Source organism: Haemaphysalis longicornis, unplaced genomic scaffold (assembly GCF_048455015.1).
Source record: "Haemaphysalis longicornis isolate Haplotype H1 unplaced genomic scaffold, Haemaphysalis longicornis Haplotype H1 scaffold_1, whole genome shotgun sequence".
Lineage (NCBI taxonomy): Eukaryota > Metazoa > Arthropoda > Arachnida > Ixodida > Ixodidae > Haemaphysalis > Haemaphysalis longicornis.
In genome coordinates this window covers 169,116,865-169,136,588 of record NW_027526203.1, presented here as the reverse complement: position 1 = coordinate 169,136,588, position 19,724 = coordinate 169,116,865, and the positions used below count along the sequence as shown (strand labels likewise).

At 46.0% G+C, this 19,724-nt stretch overlaps 1 protein-coding gene across 1 annotated transcript in view; it reads right to left on the bottom strand.

Moving 5' to 3' along the window:
• Positions 1-7,150: 7,150 nt before the first annotated feature.
• Positions 7,151-19,724, bottom strand: part of LOC144139273 (uncharacterized) — a 43,032-nt gene continuing 30,458 nt past the window's right edge. The window contains exons 5-7 of the mRNA XM_077671679.1: positions 19,093-19,170; positions 14,817-14,955; positions 7,151-7,840 (exon numbers count right to left, since the gene is read on the bottom strand). Coding sequence (XP_077527805.1) covers positions 7,746-7,840; positions 14,817-14,955; positions 19,093-19,170 — 312 coding nt within the window. The 3' untranslated portion in view covers positions 7,151-7,745. The remainder of the gene's footprint in view (positions 7,841-14,816; positions 14,956-19,092; positions 19,171-19,724) is intronic.

Below are 19,724 nucleotides of genomic sequence, written 5' to 3'. Positions count from 1 at the left end.
CCTTGACTAATCAAGGTGTATGGTGAGTAGCGCCACCACAGTCCTAAGCTCCGCAGGGGTGCCTACATCTGTAGGCATTTGATATTTGCAATACCACGGACCTGAGCACACATGGGTTGAACCCACCCACGCCCCAGCTGTGCGTGGCTTTGCCGTGTCCAGGGAAAAGGGCATCCTGGTGGCTGAGCCAAAGCCAGGGTTGTTTTGGACCTTCACGGCCCCCTGGAAGCGGCAACACGCCATTTTGTCTCCCGTTTCCCGAAAACGGTGCCCCCGGTCTGACCTGCCTAGGGGGTAATCAGCCAGTCACCCTTTCCTGTCCTCCTCTCAATTCCTTCTCTTTCCTATTTCCTTTCCTAACCCTGTCCTGTCATCCCCTTCCTTATTTCTATGCTTTTCCAGGTGGCGAGGGTTAATCCTTTGCAACGACATCACTCTCAATTACAAGTAGCAAGATACGGTGTGCTTTAAAGTCACATTCCCTCGTTAAGCTCAGTGGTGGGAGACCGGCCTTGCTACCAAATGTACACCATGTATTTATGGCTTCCTTTTTTTACCCCTAGAAAAACCTATCGGTCCTTGAAAAGGGGCTCGACCGAAGTAATTAGCATCAAACCTGCTTTACCAGTTCAAACCTTCAGCAAATACCTTGCGATAGATTCAGAAGAAGAGAATGCACCTCTAGCAAAAAAGTATGTGTTCCTCATCGCAAAATGCCTTGAAGGGCGTTGTTGCGAGAGATTATCACGCAAAGAAACTTGCCTCAGGTGACGTGTTGGAAGTACACAGAAAAAAACAGTGAAAACCTTCTGAAACAGAACACCTTGGCTCAACTAAAAGTGACTCTCACACCACATCGTAGCCTAAATACAACCCAAAGCATCATCTGTGAACAAGAGCTACTTTTTGAGAGTGAAGATGATCTCCTTGAAGGACTAAAGCAGCAAAACCACATGGAGCGGTTCGCTCGCGTCTGGTAGAGTTCCTGTATATATACGCCTCGAGCTTCGCGATCGCTGCGCCGCCTGCCGCCGCTTCTCCGCGGCGTTGACGGGATTTGCGCTGCGTGACTGATAGGGGCTCGTGCAGTGTTTTGGTTCTATTTCGCTTCTTTTCGCCTTTCCGCGCCCTAAAAAAACTTGTTATGGTGACGACTATTGGCAAATGGTTCGTTTAAGTCACTTAAAAAGCAGTTGCGTCTTCGTAGAGTACGCGATCGCCTGCAAGAGCTACCCGGGGACGCGGTTCTGCGCGCTTCGTCGCCGCTCTTCCGGGCGTCGGCGACGGCAGCAACATATCACCCATGTCACCTCCAAAACATCAGGCACAAATGAATTCTACTGACGCCTCGTTTAGACCTCATACTGGCACAATGAGAGGTTGGCTTCATTTTGCTGCGTGGACAACGAATGCGGCTTCGTTTCGAATATATACGTTGCAGAAAAATATGTTTCGGGGATGTGATTACCCAATCCCGGACAATAACTTATGCCTTTTATAAGAATATAAACCATGCGAAAATGTAAAGTATATTCCAAGCCTGTGCGTCGTTAAATATGTGCCCACACACGCCATAGCAAGAACCAAGGAAATGAAACCACAGAAAAATAAATGCTGTGCCAATGCGGAATTTAGAAACATAATAGCTCTAACGGAAATGAAAAAAAAAAAAAAACAGTGCAGCTTCTGGCACACTAAAGACGTTCGTCTAAACTTAAGCCAGGTAGGTTTCACTAGACCAACTATACGCGAAATGCACTGCAATTTCGCGAAATCGGTGGGGGGGGGGGAGGGGGGGCGGGGCGGGGAGGGGGACGCCGGGTACAAATGCGGAGCGGAATCAAGCAATGAACGTTTTAGTAATTCCACATATAAATCTGACGTTCACTTTCCTTTTGTTTTTCTACTTCAACGAAGAGCTGATCGCACGGCGGAAGCATTTTTGGAAGTATACAGGGTAGGCTGTTAATTCAACGAGCGATGAAATGGGTCGTTGGAAGAGTGTGGTATGTGATAAGGCCCTCTGATTTCAGTTTCGGGTTTATTCTGCAGGCTCCCTGTGCCATATGACGATATTTCAAAGAAGCATTTAGTCGCGGACGCGGATTATATTGTAAGCCCGTCTCCGCGCTGCTCGCAGAGGATATATGTAGCAGATGAAGGTCTGCGGGCGCGCACCTCACGACAAGACGACTCTGTCGTGTGCTGATCCCCGAGTATAATTATGCATTGTCCATCGTACTTTTGTTGAATATTCCCGTAATTAACACAGGCTGGCTTGTAAATGGTGGTGATCAATATCTGAGGTATAATATTGGCAAACGTAACTGGTGTGCTGTCGGGTATGAGTGCTCCGCTGATTATGTAAGCGCACAAAACCGATTTAAATCGTAGTGTATAGCCGTAGCATGAACATCTGAGGAACCGGTGGTTACGGAGACACGGCTAGTAAATTCAGGTCAGTGTAACTACAATTGGCTCCATCATACGCCGGTTCCGCGACGCTGGCCTGTGACACACACCTGGCGCTTATACAGACCGAAAATACCACACTAAGATCGCGTCGGAAACATTTACACTCTCGTAAACACACCCCATTTGCGAACCGAGTGACTGCTCCACACAAACATGAATTTCAAACGCCCACAAACGGTATATCTCAGTCATGAACGTGCCGCAAAAGCAGCGGCGGCACTGGGGAGCGATGCGCGGACTCCCGCGCCTGCTTTCGAAATGGGCCGCTAGGGGGATTTCAGTGGCGCCCCTACAGGCCGCGCTCGAGGCGTATAGCTCCCGCAGGGAGCTAAGAGTTGCGCGACCGCCCGCCATCTTGTTATCCGGATTGCTGCGGGAAAGCCGCCCGTCGCGGGTGTAGGAGCCTCGCCGCCAGACTTCCGACAGCGGCCGACGCGCGGTGGGGGCGCATCGGTCGGCGGCGCCTTACGGCGGCGGCGGCTACGCTGGATTCCTGCGATGTCGCTCACGCTGCTGCTGCTGTTGTTCCTGGGCGGGGCGCGGTGCCGCCCGCGTCGGCGGCTGCGGCGCAGCCGTAGTGGGGGCTTCTCTGCGCGGCATGGATAACCGGAGTGTCGTCATCACGGCGGCGCGTGGAAAGGGGTCGCGCAACTCTTAGCTCCTCACCTCACATCCTCACCAATCACAAACCACAAATATTGTGCCTCCAAGAAACACACCCGCGCCCATCACAGACAAACTTCCTAACACAGTACATTGTTTACCGTAAGGACAGACAAAATTGCATCCAGCCGTCCAGTGGTGTGGCAGTAGTACTCCAAAAATATGTGGCTTGTCAATATGTGGCTTGTCAGTACCCCCAGCTACAGACGTCACTCGAAGCTGTAGCTAACAGTGTGCTCCCTTTACATTCCGCCTGACTATCACTTCTCCAACTTCAAATTTGAAAACCTCATACATCATACATCATAAGTGGTGATTTTAATGCTCACAACCACATCTGGGGATCTGTGCGAGCGATGCTCGAGGGCGGCTCTTTGAAAGGTTTGTTACGTCGTCCGGATGCTGCATATTTATTAAGAGGCACCCCACATATTACAACATCCCGCACCCCTCTCTCCGCAATCTTACTGCCTACGTTTGAATGGAACTTAATTAACAAAAACTTAATTAGCAACCCTATGGCAGTGACCATTTTCCTGTAAAACTACTAGCTACAAACAATGACTCTCAAGACACAGAACCACTTCGAATGTTCAAATTACAGGCGGTTGACTGGAAAACATACAAGGAGCTTTCCAGGCTACCCCCTACAATAATAAGCCATTTAGATGTTGAAGCGGCCACTTCACTGATTTCAGCCCACATTCTTCACTGTGCTCAGAAAAGCATTCCAGAGACCACTTATAAAACTCTCCCAAAACCCAGACCATGGTGGAATGAGGAATGCGGGCGTGCACGGTCTGAACAGAACAAGGCGTGGGCACTTTTATGGTGCTATCCCACAGCCGACAACTTGCTCAAATTTAAGCGGGCAAAAGCCAAAGGAAAGCGTGCGCAGTGCATGGCAAAAAACTAAAGTTTGACCAGGTTTATATCTTCATCTATAAACTCTTATATGAATTCTAGGAAAGTATAGACTAGAATAAAGAAACTAAAAGGCTACAAGACCCATCTCATTCCCCTAGTAAGTAGTGTGGGTAACACTGTAAAAGATCAAGCAGATGCTCTTGGGAAACACTTTGAACACGTATTCAGTTCTTTGCATTATACACAAACATTTTTACTGCTCAAAAAGACAGCTGAGCATCAGCCTCATTGTGTGCTCCATTTACCATGCTTGAATTCGTGAGTGCATTCTAGACACGTGATATCAGCCTCTGGAGCTGACAGAATTAGCTATGACATGATCAGACACCTGCACAGTGACATCCTACATGCAATACTCTCTTTTTAACAAAATATGGCAAACAGGTCACTTTCCAAGAACATGTAAAGAGGCTATCGTTGTACCGCTTCTAAAAGAAGGAAAAGAATCCTGTCTCGCAACGAGTTACAGACCTGTCGCCTTGACTAGCCGTTTATAAGCTGCTCGAGAAAATGATAAATCGGCGTCTTTTTTACTTTCTCGAGCTTAATGATCTTTTAGACAAAAATCAGGCAGGCTTCAGGTCTGGAAGATCAACTACAGAAAGTCTGGTTGCTTTTGAATCATATGTGAAAGACTCCTTCACTGATAAACAACGCTGCTTTTCTGTGTTCTTTGACATGGAGAAGGCGTATGATAGAACATGGGGATACGGTATGTTGCTGGATTTGCAGTCATTTGGCCTTACTGGCAATATGCTGAATGTTATTAAGGACTATCTCTCTGATCGTACATTTCGTGTTTGTGTGGGTAACGTGCTGCCTACAACCTTTGTTCAAGAAAATGAGTTCGCTCAACATGTTCTATCCCGAACTGTCTCGTACGCCACTTATGTTGATGACATTCAAGTCAGTTTTAAGACCTGTAATTCATCTAATGCGTACGCCAGATCCAATTAAGTGTCAACAGACTGGTTGCATGGGCTCAGAAAAATGGGTTCACGTTTAATGCTGATAAAAGCGCTGTTGTGGTATTTTCCGGGAAACGCAGCATTTATCCCCTTCCCTCAATTACGCTAAAAGGTCAGCCCATACCAGTGAAAAATGAACACAAGTTTATGGGCATTTTACTTTACCACAAACTCACATTCATTCCGCATATTAAATTACTAAAAATTAAATGCCTGAAAACGATGAACATTTTAAAGCTACTATCCCATCAGTCATGGGGAACAGACACAAAGTGTCTGCTTTCACTTCTTAATTGTCTTGTAAGGTCGAGGATGGACTATGGATGTATTATATACCAGTCTGCTACCAAAACAGCCCTGAATATGTTAGACCCAGTATACAACTTGAGTCTTCGCTTGGCCACAAGTGCATATCGAACAAGCCCCATTCCATCCCTCCACGTTGAATCCAATCAGTGGTCCTTTGAGTACCAGCGCACCTACACAGCTCTCATGTATGCTGCAAAGATCGCTTATATGAAAGAACACTCTTTGAATGCCTTTATAAAAAATAGAACTAGTATTCAACTCTTTGAAAATAGACCATCCATAGCACCGCCCTTTTTTTTGGCAGTGTCACGCCTCTTAAAGAACCTCCAAGTTCCTTTTACTGAAGTTTACTGTGCCTCTATTGATGAGTTGGCTGCTCCGTGGGACATTTGCCCAAATCACATTTTGACATGTCATTCAGAGAAATACAAAAAAAAATGTACCAAACTTCGTTATTACTCAGCACTTTCTGTCCCTCAGGGACAAATACAAGGCAGCTGAATTCTACACGGATGCCTCGAAGACCTCTGCAGCCGAGTCTTGTGCTGCACATGGCCCCCTATTTACTTTGTCCAAAATTATGGACAGGAACACTAGTATATTTACTGTAGAGGCATATGGTATCCTGCTAGCTTCGAACCACATTCTCCAACACAAAATTAAGACCACAGTTATCTATACTGACTCTGAGTGTTGTTTCAATGCTTTCATCTCTGAAGGCTAGTAGAAACCCAATTTTTAATGCTGTACTAAGAGCTGTTTACCCGGCTTATAGCCTCAAGCTTGCTGTCACAGTGTGCTGAATTATGGGCCACTGCAGCATTGTTGGAAATGAAGCCGATGACCGAAGTGCTGCAGCTGCTGCTCTTCGTGACAGCATTAACATTTAGCTGGTTTCGTACCAAGACCTCAAACCTTATGTGAGGAGAAAGCATCGAGACCACTGGCAACAACAGTGGGATAAAGCAATAGATAATAAATTACGTTATTAAACCCAAAATAGAAAAAAACTCCTACCAAGAAGCATGCCAGATCCATAGAGGTGGACTTATGCAGACTTCGAATTGGCCACTCATGCCTGTTAACTGACACAAACAAGCCACTGTGCTATCGATGTGGGGGGCAGCTATCTGTCTTTCACATACTTATTGAATGTGTAACACCAAAAGGAAACGTCACTTTAATGAAGCTTACACATATAACATTCCCTTGTACCCTTCATTAGTCCTATCAGACCATCCCATGTTCTCTTATAAAAAAGTTTTTAGTTACCTTGCAGATGTAGACTTTTTAAAATACATATCATACAGCCCATAACCTCACCTGCATTTTAAATTACCTGTTTTAAAACAGTGGCAGAACCTGAGGCTTTACCCCTTACGTGCCAGTACTCGTTATGTTTTAATTATGGCCCTATACACCAACTTCCTTAGTGAAGTTTTTTGAACTATTTCCTTTGCTACAAATCCTTCTCAACTCAATCCACCATTGTCACGGCACTCTTTGCCTTTGTCGGCCTTTATGCCATTAAACCCAAAATCATCATCTTGCGCATTGCTCTAAGCTTTCTCAGCACCGTGCGAGATAACTTCGTAGCCTTCCACCGCACCAACTTGACAGCCACAACAGAAAGCTACACGCCGTGAGCCGTGCTTTGGTATGCTCCTCAAGGAGCCATTTTTCTATCTTAGATGCCAACACCGGACGCCGGATTTTTCGCACAATGGGCCATTTATAGCTTTCGCATTAAAGGAAAACCACTGAGCCACAAGGTATTTCATGAACACAGTGACTGAACATAAAATGAATAGTTTTTAAAAATTTTTAATATGGAAACATGATAAAAATGCAAAAAAATAGAACAATGGATGCATAAATAATAACAAGATAAAATTAAAACCTTTGGCTACTAGCTCAAAATCTCACTTTGATTGTCACTTTGATTGAAGAGATACAAAGGCAAGGCGGTTGTCTCTAGAATTTGAGTAGCCTGCTTTGGGCTGCACGAGCGGCAGCTGCCGATAGCGCTTGTTTGAGACCAGTAGCACGTCAGCATGCGTAGTCCAGTGAACGTGAATGCTGTCTTTTCTTGATTTGCCCTTTGCCCTGGCTTTGGCATGTACATTCGCTGCGGGAAGCCACCGAGAAACAACACTGATCCCTTTTTGTCTCCATGCCTGGCACAGTAGAAAGTACTACTCATGCATGCCAAAGCCAGGGTGAAGGGTGAAGCAAGAAAAGACAGCATTCATGTTCACTGGACCGCGCATGCGGACGTGCTAGCGGTCTCAAACAAGAGCTATCAGCAGCTGTCGTCTGTGCACTCCACAGCAGGCACAAGCATCCTTGCAATCACAACGTCGGGCACATCTCGCAGCCTTATTGGGCCAGAGGGCAGGCAGGTTAGTCGTCATCATCCGAACTAATAATGAGCGGGTTCGAGGCGGTAGTCCCCAGGGGTTCAGTGCTGGCCTTCTTGTTGGGTGGGCAGCTGGACTCTGTCGAAAGAGATCAAACATCAGGTAGAGTTTCCCACGTGTAACAGTTGACTATTTCTTAAAGGGTCACCGACTCCAATTTTTCGAATTAATATTACTCTACAGTTCTATTTCTTAGCTCAACAGAATACCCTGGCTGAAGTATGAATGGTCTGCAATGCGTGGAACATAATTTGACCTCATTTATCGCACCGACGAAACAGGTTGGGGAGCAGCACGCAGCAAACCAACATCAGCGTGACATCACCAAGTGGTAGGGAAACTGGGTGACGTAGATGAGATTCGCCAACGTTTGGCAGGAACTTGTGATTTCACTACTCACGCTTGGCTTAGCGAATGGCCGGCACGGCACCAGCAGCGTTCACGAACTGGTGCACACGGCCACTTCTACAGGTATCACCTGTCACCGGGATTGCACTCTTAGCGAAACAAAGTTCCACACACGGGAACGGAGTCAATGATATAGCTGAGAATCGCAATAAAAGTCTCCCTCCGTGCCTCTATTGAAAGTGGTCATCAAATATACACCGCAATGGTAGGCCTACATAACACCTATCAGGCAGCACAGCTTGAGCACAAGGACGCCGGTTCGATTCCCGGTCGCGGCAGCCGCTTTTCTGATGGAGGCGAAAAGCAAAAACGCCCGTGTGTACGAGGTTTCCGCGCACGTTAAAGATCCCCAGGTGGTCAAAATTAATATGGAGCCCTCCCCTACGGCGCGCCTCATCACCTGCGCCGCGTAGGCGCATTCAACCCTACAATCAATCATCAGAAACCAACACCTCTACCGGCCTCTGCACCATTATGATGTCGGCGCAAAAAAGCAAGGTCACCGCATGGTTCTGCTGATGCACTTCTCGCTTCTTGCTTTCTTTGTCAATTGTTGGTCTTGGTTTTTGACCTTTTCTTTTCCTGGTGTCAATCACTAAGCTGGCCTTATTTCTTATGGTACAGCCCGTGAACTTGTTAATGATAAAAAGACAATATCTTCTTCCCGCACAAACAGTTGTGGGGTCAAGGCATTGAAGTCAGACCTGGTATATATGGTACACCTGTGGTGAACAGTTATGAATTGAATGAATAGATTATCAAAATAACGAAACATGCATGAAGGAAATTGGTGCAATAAGCTAGCCAGAGTAGTGTGTTCAAGAGCCACCGATGAGAAATCGTGGGAGCCATGCAAACGTATTTAAACTTAGTGTCATACACTTCACCTTGTCAAGGGAGTAATTCTTAAAAACCCTGACATGTTGTAGGGCATTTGTGCGAGTAATCTTTACATGAAAAAAAAAAATTGAGATTATAGAAACAAGATGCTGTTACAAAGACACATTTAAGCTAGGTTTTCTTCCTTTTAACCGGGCCATGCATGAAATTTCTGAAAATCCTGAAATTTTTAAATATAAATGCTTGCTTTCAAAAACCAATTCGATTAATTTACCCACTCAACAGTTATTGATATTTGTGAAGACAGGTTTAAGCCAGGTCTTCGTTAAAGGAGCCCTGGTACAGGATACACTGCAACTCCTGCATTCTCAGCAAATCAGCCCATCATACCCACTCCTGTAAGAATACTTAGAACGCCTGCAGCACCAACGGAGTTAGAATTGTACAAAATTTCCACAGGTGATCTCTGAAACTCCCTCCTCTGCACAGCACTAGCTTCTCAGAGCTCATGGGACAACTTCAAAATAAACGTAGCACCTCATGCCAAGCTCCTGACCATGATAATGAGTCCATCCCCCTGCTGCGGTGGTGCAGTGGCTATGGCGTTGTGCTGCTAAGCCAGAGGACACAAGCTCGATCCCGGCCGCGATGGCTGCTTTTCTGATGAAAGCGAAAAGCGAAAACGCCCGTTAGTCGAGATTTCGGCACACTTTAAAGATCTCCAGCTGGTCAAAATTAATCCGCAAAATCCGAACTCCCACAATTTGAATTTGATGAGTTTCTACCCGTTTCCATCAGCATAACCAGCACGCATGTGTAAGTGTGAGCATTAGACTTCAATGTAACTTTCGAAAGTGACCGGTGCGTGGTTGGCAAGGCAACCAAGGCTTAAGGCTGCCGAAGCAGCAATGCTCTCACCAGCCCAGCACTAAAAATAAGCGCTGCTTCGGAGTGCTCCCTATGAAGAAGTGGCAGAACCTTATTCACATGCAGCCTCTTTTCGCCACGCATCTGCACCAGCCTAACTGATCACGCCTAAAGCACTAGGAAGGTGTTCACAAATGTGTTCACATTTAAATTCACATTCCCATTTAAAGGTGTTCACAAACACATTGGGGTCTTTTCTTTGTTTGCAGTGTATTTAAATTGAAGTTTGAACATTTGAAAGCCAAGAAGGAAGTACTTGCAAGTATTTCTTGCAAGCCCTACATGATGAGTTTCCATGCTTTGTAACTTTGCAGAAAGGTGACAAGCATGGATTCTGTACCACGTGTGCCTAGTAATGGCCACGTATTGTGCACGGTGGCAAGACTGGCATCAATATTCATATCACACCACGAAAACATCACAACTGTCTTCGTGCCGCAGAAAGGAAAGAGTACCATTGGCAGTTTTTTCCACACAACTGCAAGAACTGGGCGATTTGCGCAGAGTGCTTGTTTACAGGATTTCGTATCGAACACAACCTGCCAATAAGCGCGAGTGATCTTGCAGGACCATTATTTTGGAAGATCTTCCCGAAGTGTGAAACCGCGAAGCATTACAGACGCAGACAAACCAAAACAACTGTCACTGTCCGAAGGAATGGCTGTGGATGCGGAAAGCTCCACGATAGTTTTTGAAACAGCATGCTTTCGCAATTGCGATGGACGGGAGTAATGAACTATACAGAGGAAGCACAGACCATCAAATGCAGACTGCTTGATTTGCAAGCTTTCCACAGAGAAGCCACAATGGAAACTTGTTCTGGACGCATTGAAGTCACGTGCTGTACACGTGAAGAACTGTATACCAACTACTGCATTTTGTGCCAACAACGTGAATGCCATGACTTGGAAAAAGAATGGCGTGGCAGCTGTGCTAAAGGAAGCCAGGCAGAGTTTGATAGTGGTTGGCTTCCCATGTCACCTTGTCAATCGTGCAGCCAAGGAAGGAGCTGCCTGCTCATGTGCAAAATTTGACAAGTCCTTATTAAAGGGACAATAAAGGGTGAATGAAATTTTGTTTTAACTGAAAGATCATATGTGTCGTAGCTCTCTTGGCTTTTGTTCGACGAGCAGCAATGCGTTTTTTCAGTTTTCAATCAATCACTTGAGAGTACAGTGATCTGTACATTTGTCACACATGTAAGGGGCAAGGCTGGCAAAAAGGCAAATTAATGCCTCACAAAGTGCTGTAACCTTTCCCACTCAATAAAGCGCACAAGGAGCATGTTTGAAACGTAAAAGCAACCAGTTTCACATTTTTTGTAACAGTTTTAAAACATCGTCTGAAGAACATTCATACTCTGAGACCTAGGTGTCTGCAAGACTTAGTTTATAACAATGATGCATTGTAACGTTTTTTTTTTTTTTTTTTTTTTTTCAATTATGCAATGCAAGGAATATGTGCAAATACCCAGACTTATTCTATAGCAGATCATGCCTTTTTTTTTCACTAAAAAAAAAGCTAAAATCATTTGACTTTACTACTTGAAAACTCATTTTTACTTTACTTGGACGGAAACTCATTTGCTGAGAAATAAGTAAATAAAGCTGGCAATTCTCTCTTCCGCTTCCCTTTCATTTTTTAATGACGTAGCCATTGGGTCACAAGTAGGAGCGAGGCACCGCTGTGGTCTAGGCGCTCTCAAGCTGGCAACGGTAGCTTTTATGCCTGCGAAGTGAAAAGATAGGCCTGTCGACCTTCCAGATATAAACAGTACTAAACTGTGGAAGATTTCAAAGCGTGCACCAAAGTGGCGGTGGCTATCGCTTGGAAAGTGCCTGATTAGCTCACTGGATCAGTAACCCTTGGTCAGCTTCTCCTTGAATGAGACAAAGCCAAAAAAAAAAACAAAAAAAACAAGCAACGTACCTTCTTTCTTGGATCGTACCACATCTCCAAGAGAGCTACGGATTTGGGAGAAGTCGAATGAAGTCGAGAAAGATTGCCAAAAATGGAAAAAGCCCAGAGACAACCAGAATGCTACAGTGACAAAGAAAGTCAAGCTTTCATCTGAGAGTACAGGACACACCAGCTTTACCCATGAGGGACAGTTCCACGTCCTCGCCACTGAAGTCAACTTGGCAGATGGCCTTTTCCTGAGTGTGTAGGCCACCTGTCAACCTTAATCCCAGGCATGTCAAGTTCATCCGCTCTAGTACCTAAGATTGCAGCTCCCGAGAGACCTTATGGCTAGGATTGTCCCTGCTGTTATTATTCAGGGCGCCGCTACCCTGTGTGCATGTGCTACAGGTGTGGTGCAGTGCGGGGAAGCTTTGCGTGCTTGGCGGCAGAGCCCACCTTTCTCGAACATGCTGCAACAGGCCGGAGTGTTTCCCTCGCGCGGGCGCTGGCTGCAGTGACTCCCGCCACGGCAGTTGCAAAATACAAAAGACTGTTCTACGTGTAAAGACATGCATCTGTGGGCGGCCACTGCTCGCTGAGATATCCTCCCCCCTCTTTCTCAGACCCAACGTGTGCCGGCTTCCACGACACCAGGAAAGAGTGTTTGTGTGTGTCTGTACTGTGTTCCGAGTCGTGTGCACAGCTGTTCGACCGCTGGCACTTCAGGTTATAAATACACGTTTCCTCCGAGCGCATTTTCACTCGGTCAACAGCATCGGATCCTGCTGTTGCTCTGTTCGAGTCGTGCTGTGAGCTCATCCGGAAGGGTGCTGCTCCTGTATCGTGGCTGTTCATCTCTTGCCATGCAGCAAGACAGCTAAGTTTTGCCTCCATCTTCTTGCCGTCAACACCGAGGCAGCTGCTTCTGCTCGCCGCTCATCCACCACGCTACCACTACATGGCTGAGGCGACTGAGCCCGGTTCGTGGACGCCCTCGCCAATGTAACACCCCCTTTCTGCCAGGAAGGCCTGTGCTTCACCAGTGGAGGTTCTCTACCAAAATTTTAACCAAAAAACGACCCGAGGCTTGGGGTCAACATTGTGGTGAGGGGCCTGGCTACCAGTGAGAGCAATTTTCTGCTGGATGAAACGAAAGTGGAAGTGCCCAATTTGACCCCTTCAAGAGTTTTCAAGAGAAGTGGCCTTGGATGCCCCAGAAGTGGAATTTAGAGAGCTTGAGGTACATGATGCAACTGAGGGCATCTTGAATAAAGACAGGATTGATGTTCAGTAGTCACAAGTGGGAAGAACTACTAGCATTGATGGGGAAGTGAAGTTTGGTGGAGTGGCGAAGCTGATGGTGCAACTTCTTGCCATTTCACTTGGCAATGCCGAATATAAGTGGATGTTCAGCACAGTTAAGAAGATAATAACCGAATTCCAGCCTTCACTTACCAACAAGCCTCTTGGAGGCCTCCTTGTCGTGGAGGGTCACCACTCGAGACATTCTTTCAAACAGACATATTATGAGAACTTTTTTTTCTGAAGCTTGCAAAATTGGTGATGGTCAGGTCTCTTCCAAAGTAAAGAAGTAATACACCTGTCACACAGCAAATCTCGTGTCATTTAGAGTGAATTACATTAGCTGTAAATGCCATTATTTTTGGAGATGCATGAAACTGACGAGATTGACTTTGACGTGAATGGCATTTGGTGACTGAATTAGTTCGAGGAACCCATTCACATTACCTTCAGAGCCGAATGAGTAGCTTGACAAGAGTGGCCCATCACTAAGCCACAGGGTTCGTACAGTATTCGGAGACAAGAATTCAAGGATATTCCAGGATTTTCAAGGCCCTGCCAAAACATTTTCAAGGGCGCAGGGGAGCACGTGTCCTAACATTTACAGACTTTGCAATGGTTTTCGATGGGAAAACTTTAAAAACTCGCATCATATAACATTTGCAACCCGACATTGCGACTTTCGAAAACATTATCTCAAGGCCGATTTTGTGCAGGTTTTTTATTGAATGATCAATCAATTAAACTTTTACAAACAGCATCACCTTGGAGGTGCTGGAAAAGTATGCCGTCAGGAAGCATTTGACCCACTGAAACTCTCGGGAGTGTTAAAATCCTTGGCTCTCAGACCGTTTTGGAGCAGTTTGGTGCAATTTTCTAAATTTTCAAGCTTTTGGTGCAGCCTGGCGCAGGAAAATGAATTTATCAAAACTGCGCAATATGCGCAGCTGTCTCACCCCTGTGCTAAGCACAGTGCCTCCACCTCGAGGCAGGTCAGAAAAATCGGTCCGAACATTCCCCATGGCCGGGTGCACTGTCATTCTACCTGGAGAAGTTTCCTACCACCATGCCGACCACCGTGCTGGCAGGCGTTTATAAGTTATTAGCGATGGTGGAGAGTGCTTCAGGACCCCTTTATGTTATTCCGTGGGCCCAATCGACAAACGTGAAAAGTGGACCAAATCGACATTTTAATTAATTTAATGCCTCGTTGCTTTGCAACTGAGAGCAGTGCAAGCACAACACAGTCTCGGCATTCAAAATAGCACAAAATATAACTGTTTCCCTTTGAAAATCCTCCAGTTTTAAAGAGGGAGTCAAATCAATGTGTTCCCGGAATGACGGTGCTGGTATAGCAAGTTAGGTTCCCAAACCCAGTAAAAAAAAAAAAAAAGTCACAAGATGACATTCCACAACCATAAATCCCCCCCAGCTTTATTTTTTGGTTAGCCCAATTTCATTCAGACTGAAGTGGTTTGTGCCAGACACGACGACCCACTGGGCTTACCTTCACATACCACTGATTGGTGCACTTGACACGCTACGACAAGAGATTATAGGTTGCTAGGCCCACACAGTCGTGGCCAACTTGTTTTCTGGCATTGCCTAAAAAAGTGGGAGGGTGGGAGGGTGAGGCTGTCCTCTGGCGCGAACACCCCTCTGTCATGGCCCTCACCTTCGTCCTGGTCGTCGTCAGAGGGCTCCTGCTCCGCCTCCTCCTCGTCCTTCTTCGTATTCATCCGTTCCTCCTTCTGTTCCATCAGCTCCTGCTCAGACTCGTCATCCTCTTTGCCATTCTCATCCTCTTCATCCTCCTGCACACACAGATTACCAGATGCAGCCGTGGCCAAACCCTTTCAAAGGACATAGTAATAGGCTTGGAACTGCACAGGAAAAAACGCTCTAGTTAAACATACTTTCTCTTTTTGTTTTTCAACACTGCACAGTGCTGAAGCAGTGCAGCAGCAGAGACCTGACTTTTGAAGCTGATTCCACACAGATTTCTTTGACAAGCAACATTTTAGGAATGCCCTCTATAAATTTCAGACTATTTTCTATTGGGCCATTTCTGATCTTTTGAGCTACGTTCCTTTGTGTTCCCAACACAGCAAGCTCTTTCAGGGCTCATTGAAATGAAGAAATTGGTTAAAAAAAAGAGAATCCTTAAAATTTTCTTTAAAAGATTCAGTTGCATTGGTAGTACGCAATACACTTATAGCCAGACTGTTTCACTTCGTAGTTCTCCCATGAGGTATGCGGACAAACATGGGAAATATAAATTCTAGAGGTGTATTGCAAATGACAGGCTGTGTTGTTCACAAGGTCAGCTAAAGTGGTACAATGGTACAATATGGCAAACAGCGTCCCCACAGTGAAATTTATTTAGTTCAAAACCTTGCCTGTTTTGCAAGAAAAATTGCCCCAGGATTGGGCAGCACTACTTTTGGTTTGCCTAATGCGGCACATTCAGTGACCCCTCAGACATAAAAACTAAACTGGGTAAATTTTTCAATCTTTTTTTTGTTTATTAAACATATATTTATATTCAATAACTATCCTTCCGTATTTTCTAAAATTGGGCCCTCCATATTTGTCTTAAGGAAATAATTTTAAAGCATGGTCCAAAAGCCCTCTTCTTCAGATTGCCACTCTTACAAAGCATTTAGCTCGTCTAATTCAAATTCTCCAAAGCCTAACAGATCTGGATATGCTCAACATTCTGTGTGCAGCTCATTGGTGTGCAAGAGTAACTTTTTATAATGGCTTTGTTGTGGAATTCGCAGAAAAAAGCTAGGGTTCTTGTCATTTTAGGGTCCAATGAAAAAAATGAACGTTTATTGTCGACTTTCACAAAATTCCCACAAATGAACATCCTGTAAACAAACACACATAGCAATAAAAATGCATTGCCGTATTTTGTTTAGGCTTATTCTAAAAGTAAAATCCCAATGAACACTGTTTTTATCCACTAAAGAGCAGTGTAGAAGCTAGTTGAGCCCCCTAAAACAGATATCTGAAGAAAGCAATACATGGCACTTGAAAATCAGTGGGGCTCTTCGATTTAGTCTCGGACTCGCCGTGGGTAGTCCGAGGATTCCCCGAAGTCATAGGGATGCATGGGAAAATCGAATGCCGGACTGCTTCTCTGGGAGTCCGCGGTGAGTCCGAGACTGTAAATTGAAGAGCCCCAGTGGCTGAATGGGCTACACTTCACCATGACCACGTCTGTTAACCGTGAATTTAATTTTTCACCTTGCATCTGTACTTCATTCCTTGAAGTCATTTTCTACAGCAGTAAGGGTATTATGTTCTCAAAGTTACGTTAACTCCTGATGTGAAATGTGTCATGGAAATGAACTAGAGCCCTCAATTCGCTTCCCTGCTTACCCACACATTCTGAAGTTGTCCCATTTGAAAGCTAGGGACCCTGCCACTCTGCCCAAACACTGTCGATTCTCGCAATAAGTTGCTGTGAAGACTTTCTTGGAGGGGGGGTAGGTCTTTTGCAGTAGTCAGCCTTCGGGGCCCCCATCCAACGTAAATGATTCGTCTCGTCTCCTCTAACTTCCCGAAAAAGGAAACAATATCAAAATTTTTCCCCGCTACAAAATCGGCCCGCCTTTCTTTAGGCCCACACAGCTTCCACTGGGAGACCAGCTTCCTTCCTTCCAAGCCCCCTATACAATCTCAAACCTCTGCTCCGTATTTTTGTGGCCACCCCGAGTCCACACTGCGTGCTGCATTCCTGAAGGTGCTTCGTTTCATGTTTCACATTTCCCCATGCTGGACGGCTGTAAGCTGGGGTTGTATGCCTGGCGTCTTCCCCCCTCCTTTTTGCTCCAGTGCTCTCGCGGCAGGTTCTTGGTTTCTCCAGTGAACTTATCTGTGACCTGACTCGAGCTCCGAGTAGCTGCACTTGAATGTGAATGTCAGTTCTGTGCAGCAGATGCTCATTCATGCCGTCATACGTGAATTTTGCTGCGTTTTATCAGAGAACAGCCAGTTTGTGACAATCCCTTCGCTAGTCTGCAGCTCGTCGTGGCCGATGTTTGTTCTTCAAATCGACAGCAGCTCCCCTTCGCTGACACCCGTTCAGTGTCTATACAGGGGCATTGTCTTCATGCGTGCAAAGTCACGATGGAGGTGATGACGATATCACTTCTTGTCAGCTTTGATGGTACAACACATGTGAAAACACTGATTTTCAGCTTCTGCCATGGCCCAGTGGCATGCTTGAAAGAGCAGTTATGCCCTTCTTCACTGCTGCTTTTGCTTGCACGCGTCTTGCAATGTTACAAGGCATTCATTTTAACATCAAGCTTTGAATGCTTTTTGATAGCTAGCTAGATTTCCGACATGCCATGACCCCCTTCTCTTCACTGCCAACACCATGCTTATCTAATGTCAAGTTTTTGGCTTCGGGAAAACATTTACTCTCCAAGGAAACACTTGTTAGTAGGCCACAGGCACATGTGGGATGCCTGTGCAAGAAATAACCTCCACTTGCGTTTTGCGGGTAGAAAGGCATATAGAAAGGTCATACAATAACATATCAAAAGCATACCTGCTAGCATGAACAGTGTCTTGCCCAGTGTGGGCACAGTGAGGCAAACATCGGGAGGCCGACTCCGGAGCTGGGGTAGGCAACCTTGTAGACGTAGTAAACTTGTTTCTTGGAGAGGCTGCGCTATGAAGTGTTCACAAATCCATTGCACAGCTCCCAAGACCCTAGCATGCGCAACATTCTTTTCTGCAGGGGGGTATTGCCTTGATTGCCAAGGTATTGCCAAGGGTATTGCCAAGGGTTCGTGTATGGCATAGTAGGGTCAACACAGTGTTGATGTCTTCACCATTCACTCTTTGTCTTCTGTAAGTCTCCACTGGGGACCGGTGCTTTGTTAGTCGCACTCCTTTCTTGACTGTGTCCCTAGTTGACTCAAGAAGTGTTTTTCACCTCTACTGCTGTCATGCCGGGCAGTAAATAGTGTATGTAGCCGTGCAAGGAACGTTGGCCACTTTTGCGAGTTGTTTCTCCAGCTGTTGGTCACTGCAGCTTCCTTGTTGCAACGTGCCTGCGACCCTGTATGCTGCCCGCACCCTGCATAGATTCCAGCGACCACTGCATTATCATCTTTTCCTTCCTGTTCCCATAGGCCCCTTTCGACTGAGCTTGGCTGCTTTAGCTGTGAAAGTCACATGTCCACTGACGATTTCCTGTACACTTGTGACAATTTCTTCCCTAGGCTCGAATCAAGTGCCAGTTCAAATTCTTCCCATGCACTTTGGGTGTCCCTATCAAATTTGCAGGAAATGTTGTGATAAAGCACGTCATTTTCGTGCACCAAGGTGATGGGGGGAACCATTTCACAACTGTGGGTGGACTGGTGTCCTTTACACAATGGCATTTTCTTCGAACTTCCAGCCTCCATTAGCTGTGTTGTTTGCAGCATGCTGCACAACTTTTGTCCAAGAAAAGCCAACTTGTTTGTCCAGAGTGATCAGTCAAGTCTGATGCGGAAGCAGCAAAACGAAACCACTGGAAGAGACAACTGTGTCCAGGTACTGAGAATGGTGTCCATTGGCAGAGGATGCTTGAAAAGCGATCAGATACTGCACTTGGAAGTGTTACCTGTTCCTATACTGGGAAAGACGCTTAGCTGGGTCCAGTGACTGCAAGATGCGCACGTGGAGATTGTGGGAGTGCGACACGAGGACAAGGAAGCACAAAAGACAGTGCATTCACAGGTATCAGTACGCCTTGCATTGTTTGAGCCGGGGAGATCCACAAGGGAGTCGGAACAGAGAATGTGAGCCCAACAAGTGGTTAAGAACTTGCGAGATGAGCAAATGGAAGCAGACTTCTGGCAAGACAAATTTCTGACTGTGTGTGGGCTATCGCGAAACAGCTATTGGAGGTGTGTGCAGCAAACGAGAGGGAGCTTTGCACAAACCTTTCTGTTCTCCGACAACGGGCCCTCATCCTGTGGGGCGATCGCGCCTGGCTCCAACTCCTTGCGAGGAGGCAGTGGCTGCAAGAAAACAGAAGGGAAGGCAGGAGCGATCAACTCAACTCTGCCCACTGGCAGCAATTTTCAACAGACAGTGCACAAGGGGTCAAGGACGGAGCTTGAAGATGAACGTCCCTAGATGCCTTTCCTACATGCATGGCAGCCAGCGTTGTGGCTTGTACACCAGGACACTGTTCCATGCTTTCTTTTGCAGTGTTTGCGGCAATATTCACGTGAGAGTACTAAGGAGTTGAAACACTAGCAAGTACAGCAGATGGCATACGCAGCCTTGGCATTACTGTGGAGAAAAAGTTTTGTTTCCGCTAGAACATTACCTTTAGGAATTTCTGCAGTAGCGAGCCAAATCATACTCGCACATTGCCACCATGCTTGCTGCTCCCTTTATCAGACAGACAGTGAGCCAACAATTCACCCTCAAAACACTGTTCTAAGTGCAATCATTTATGTGCTTCTGGATATCCATTTATTGAAGGCAGACTGGAAAAAATTTCACGAAAATCGATTCTTTTTTTTTTTTCCACACAAGTACGAAAACTGCCACTTTTCAGGCTTTC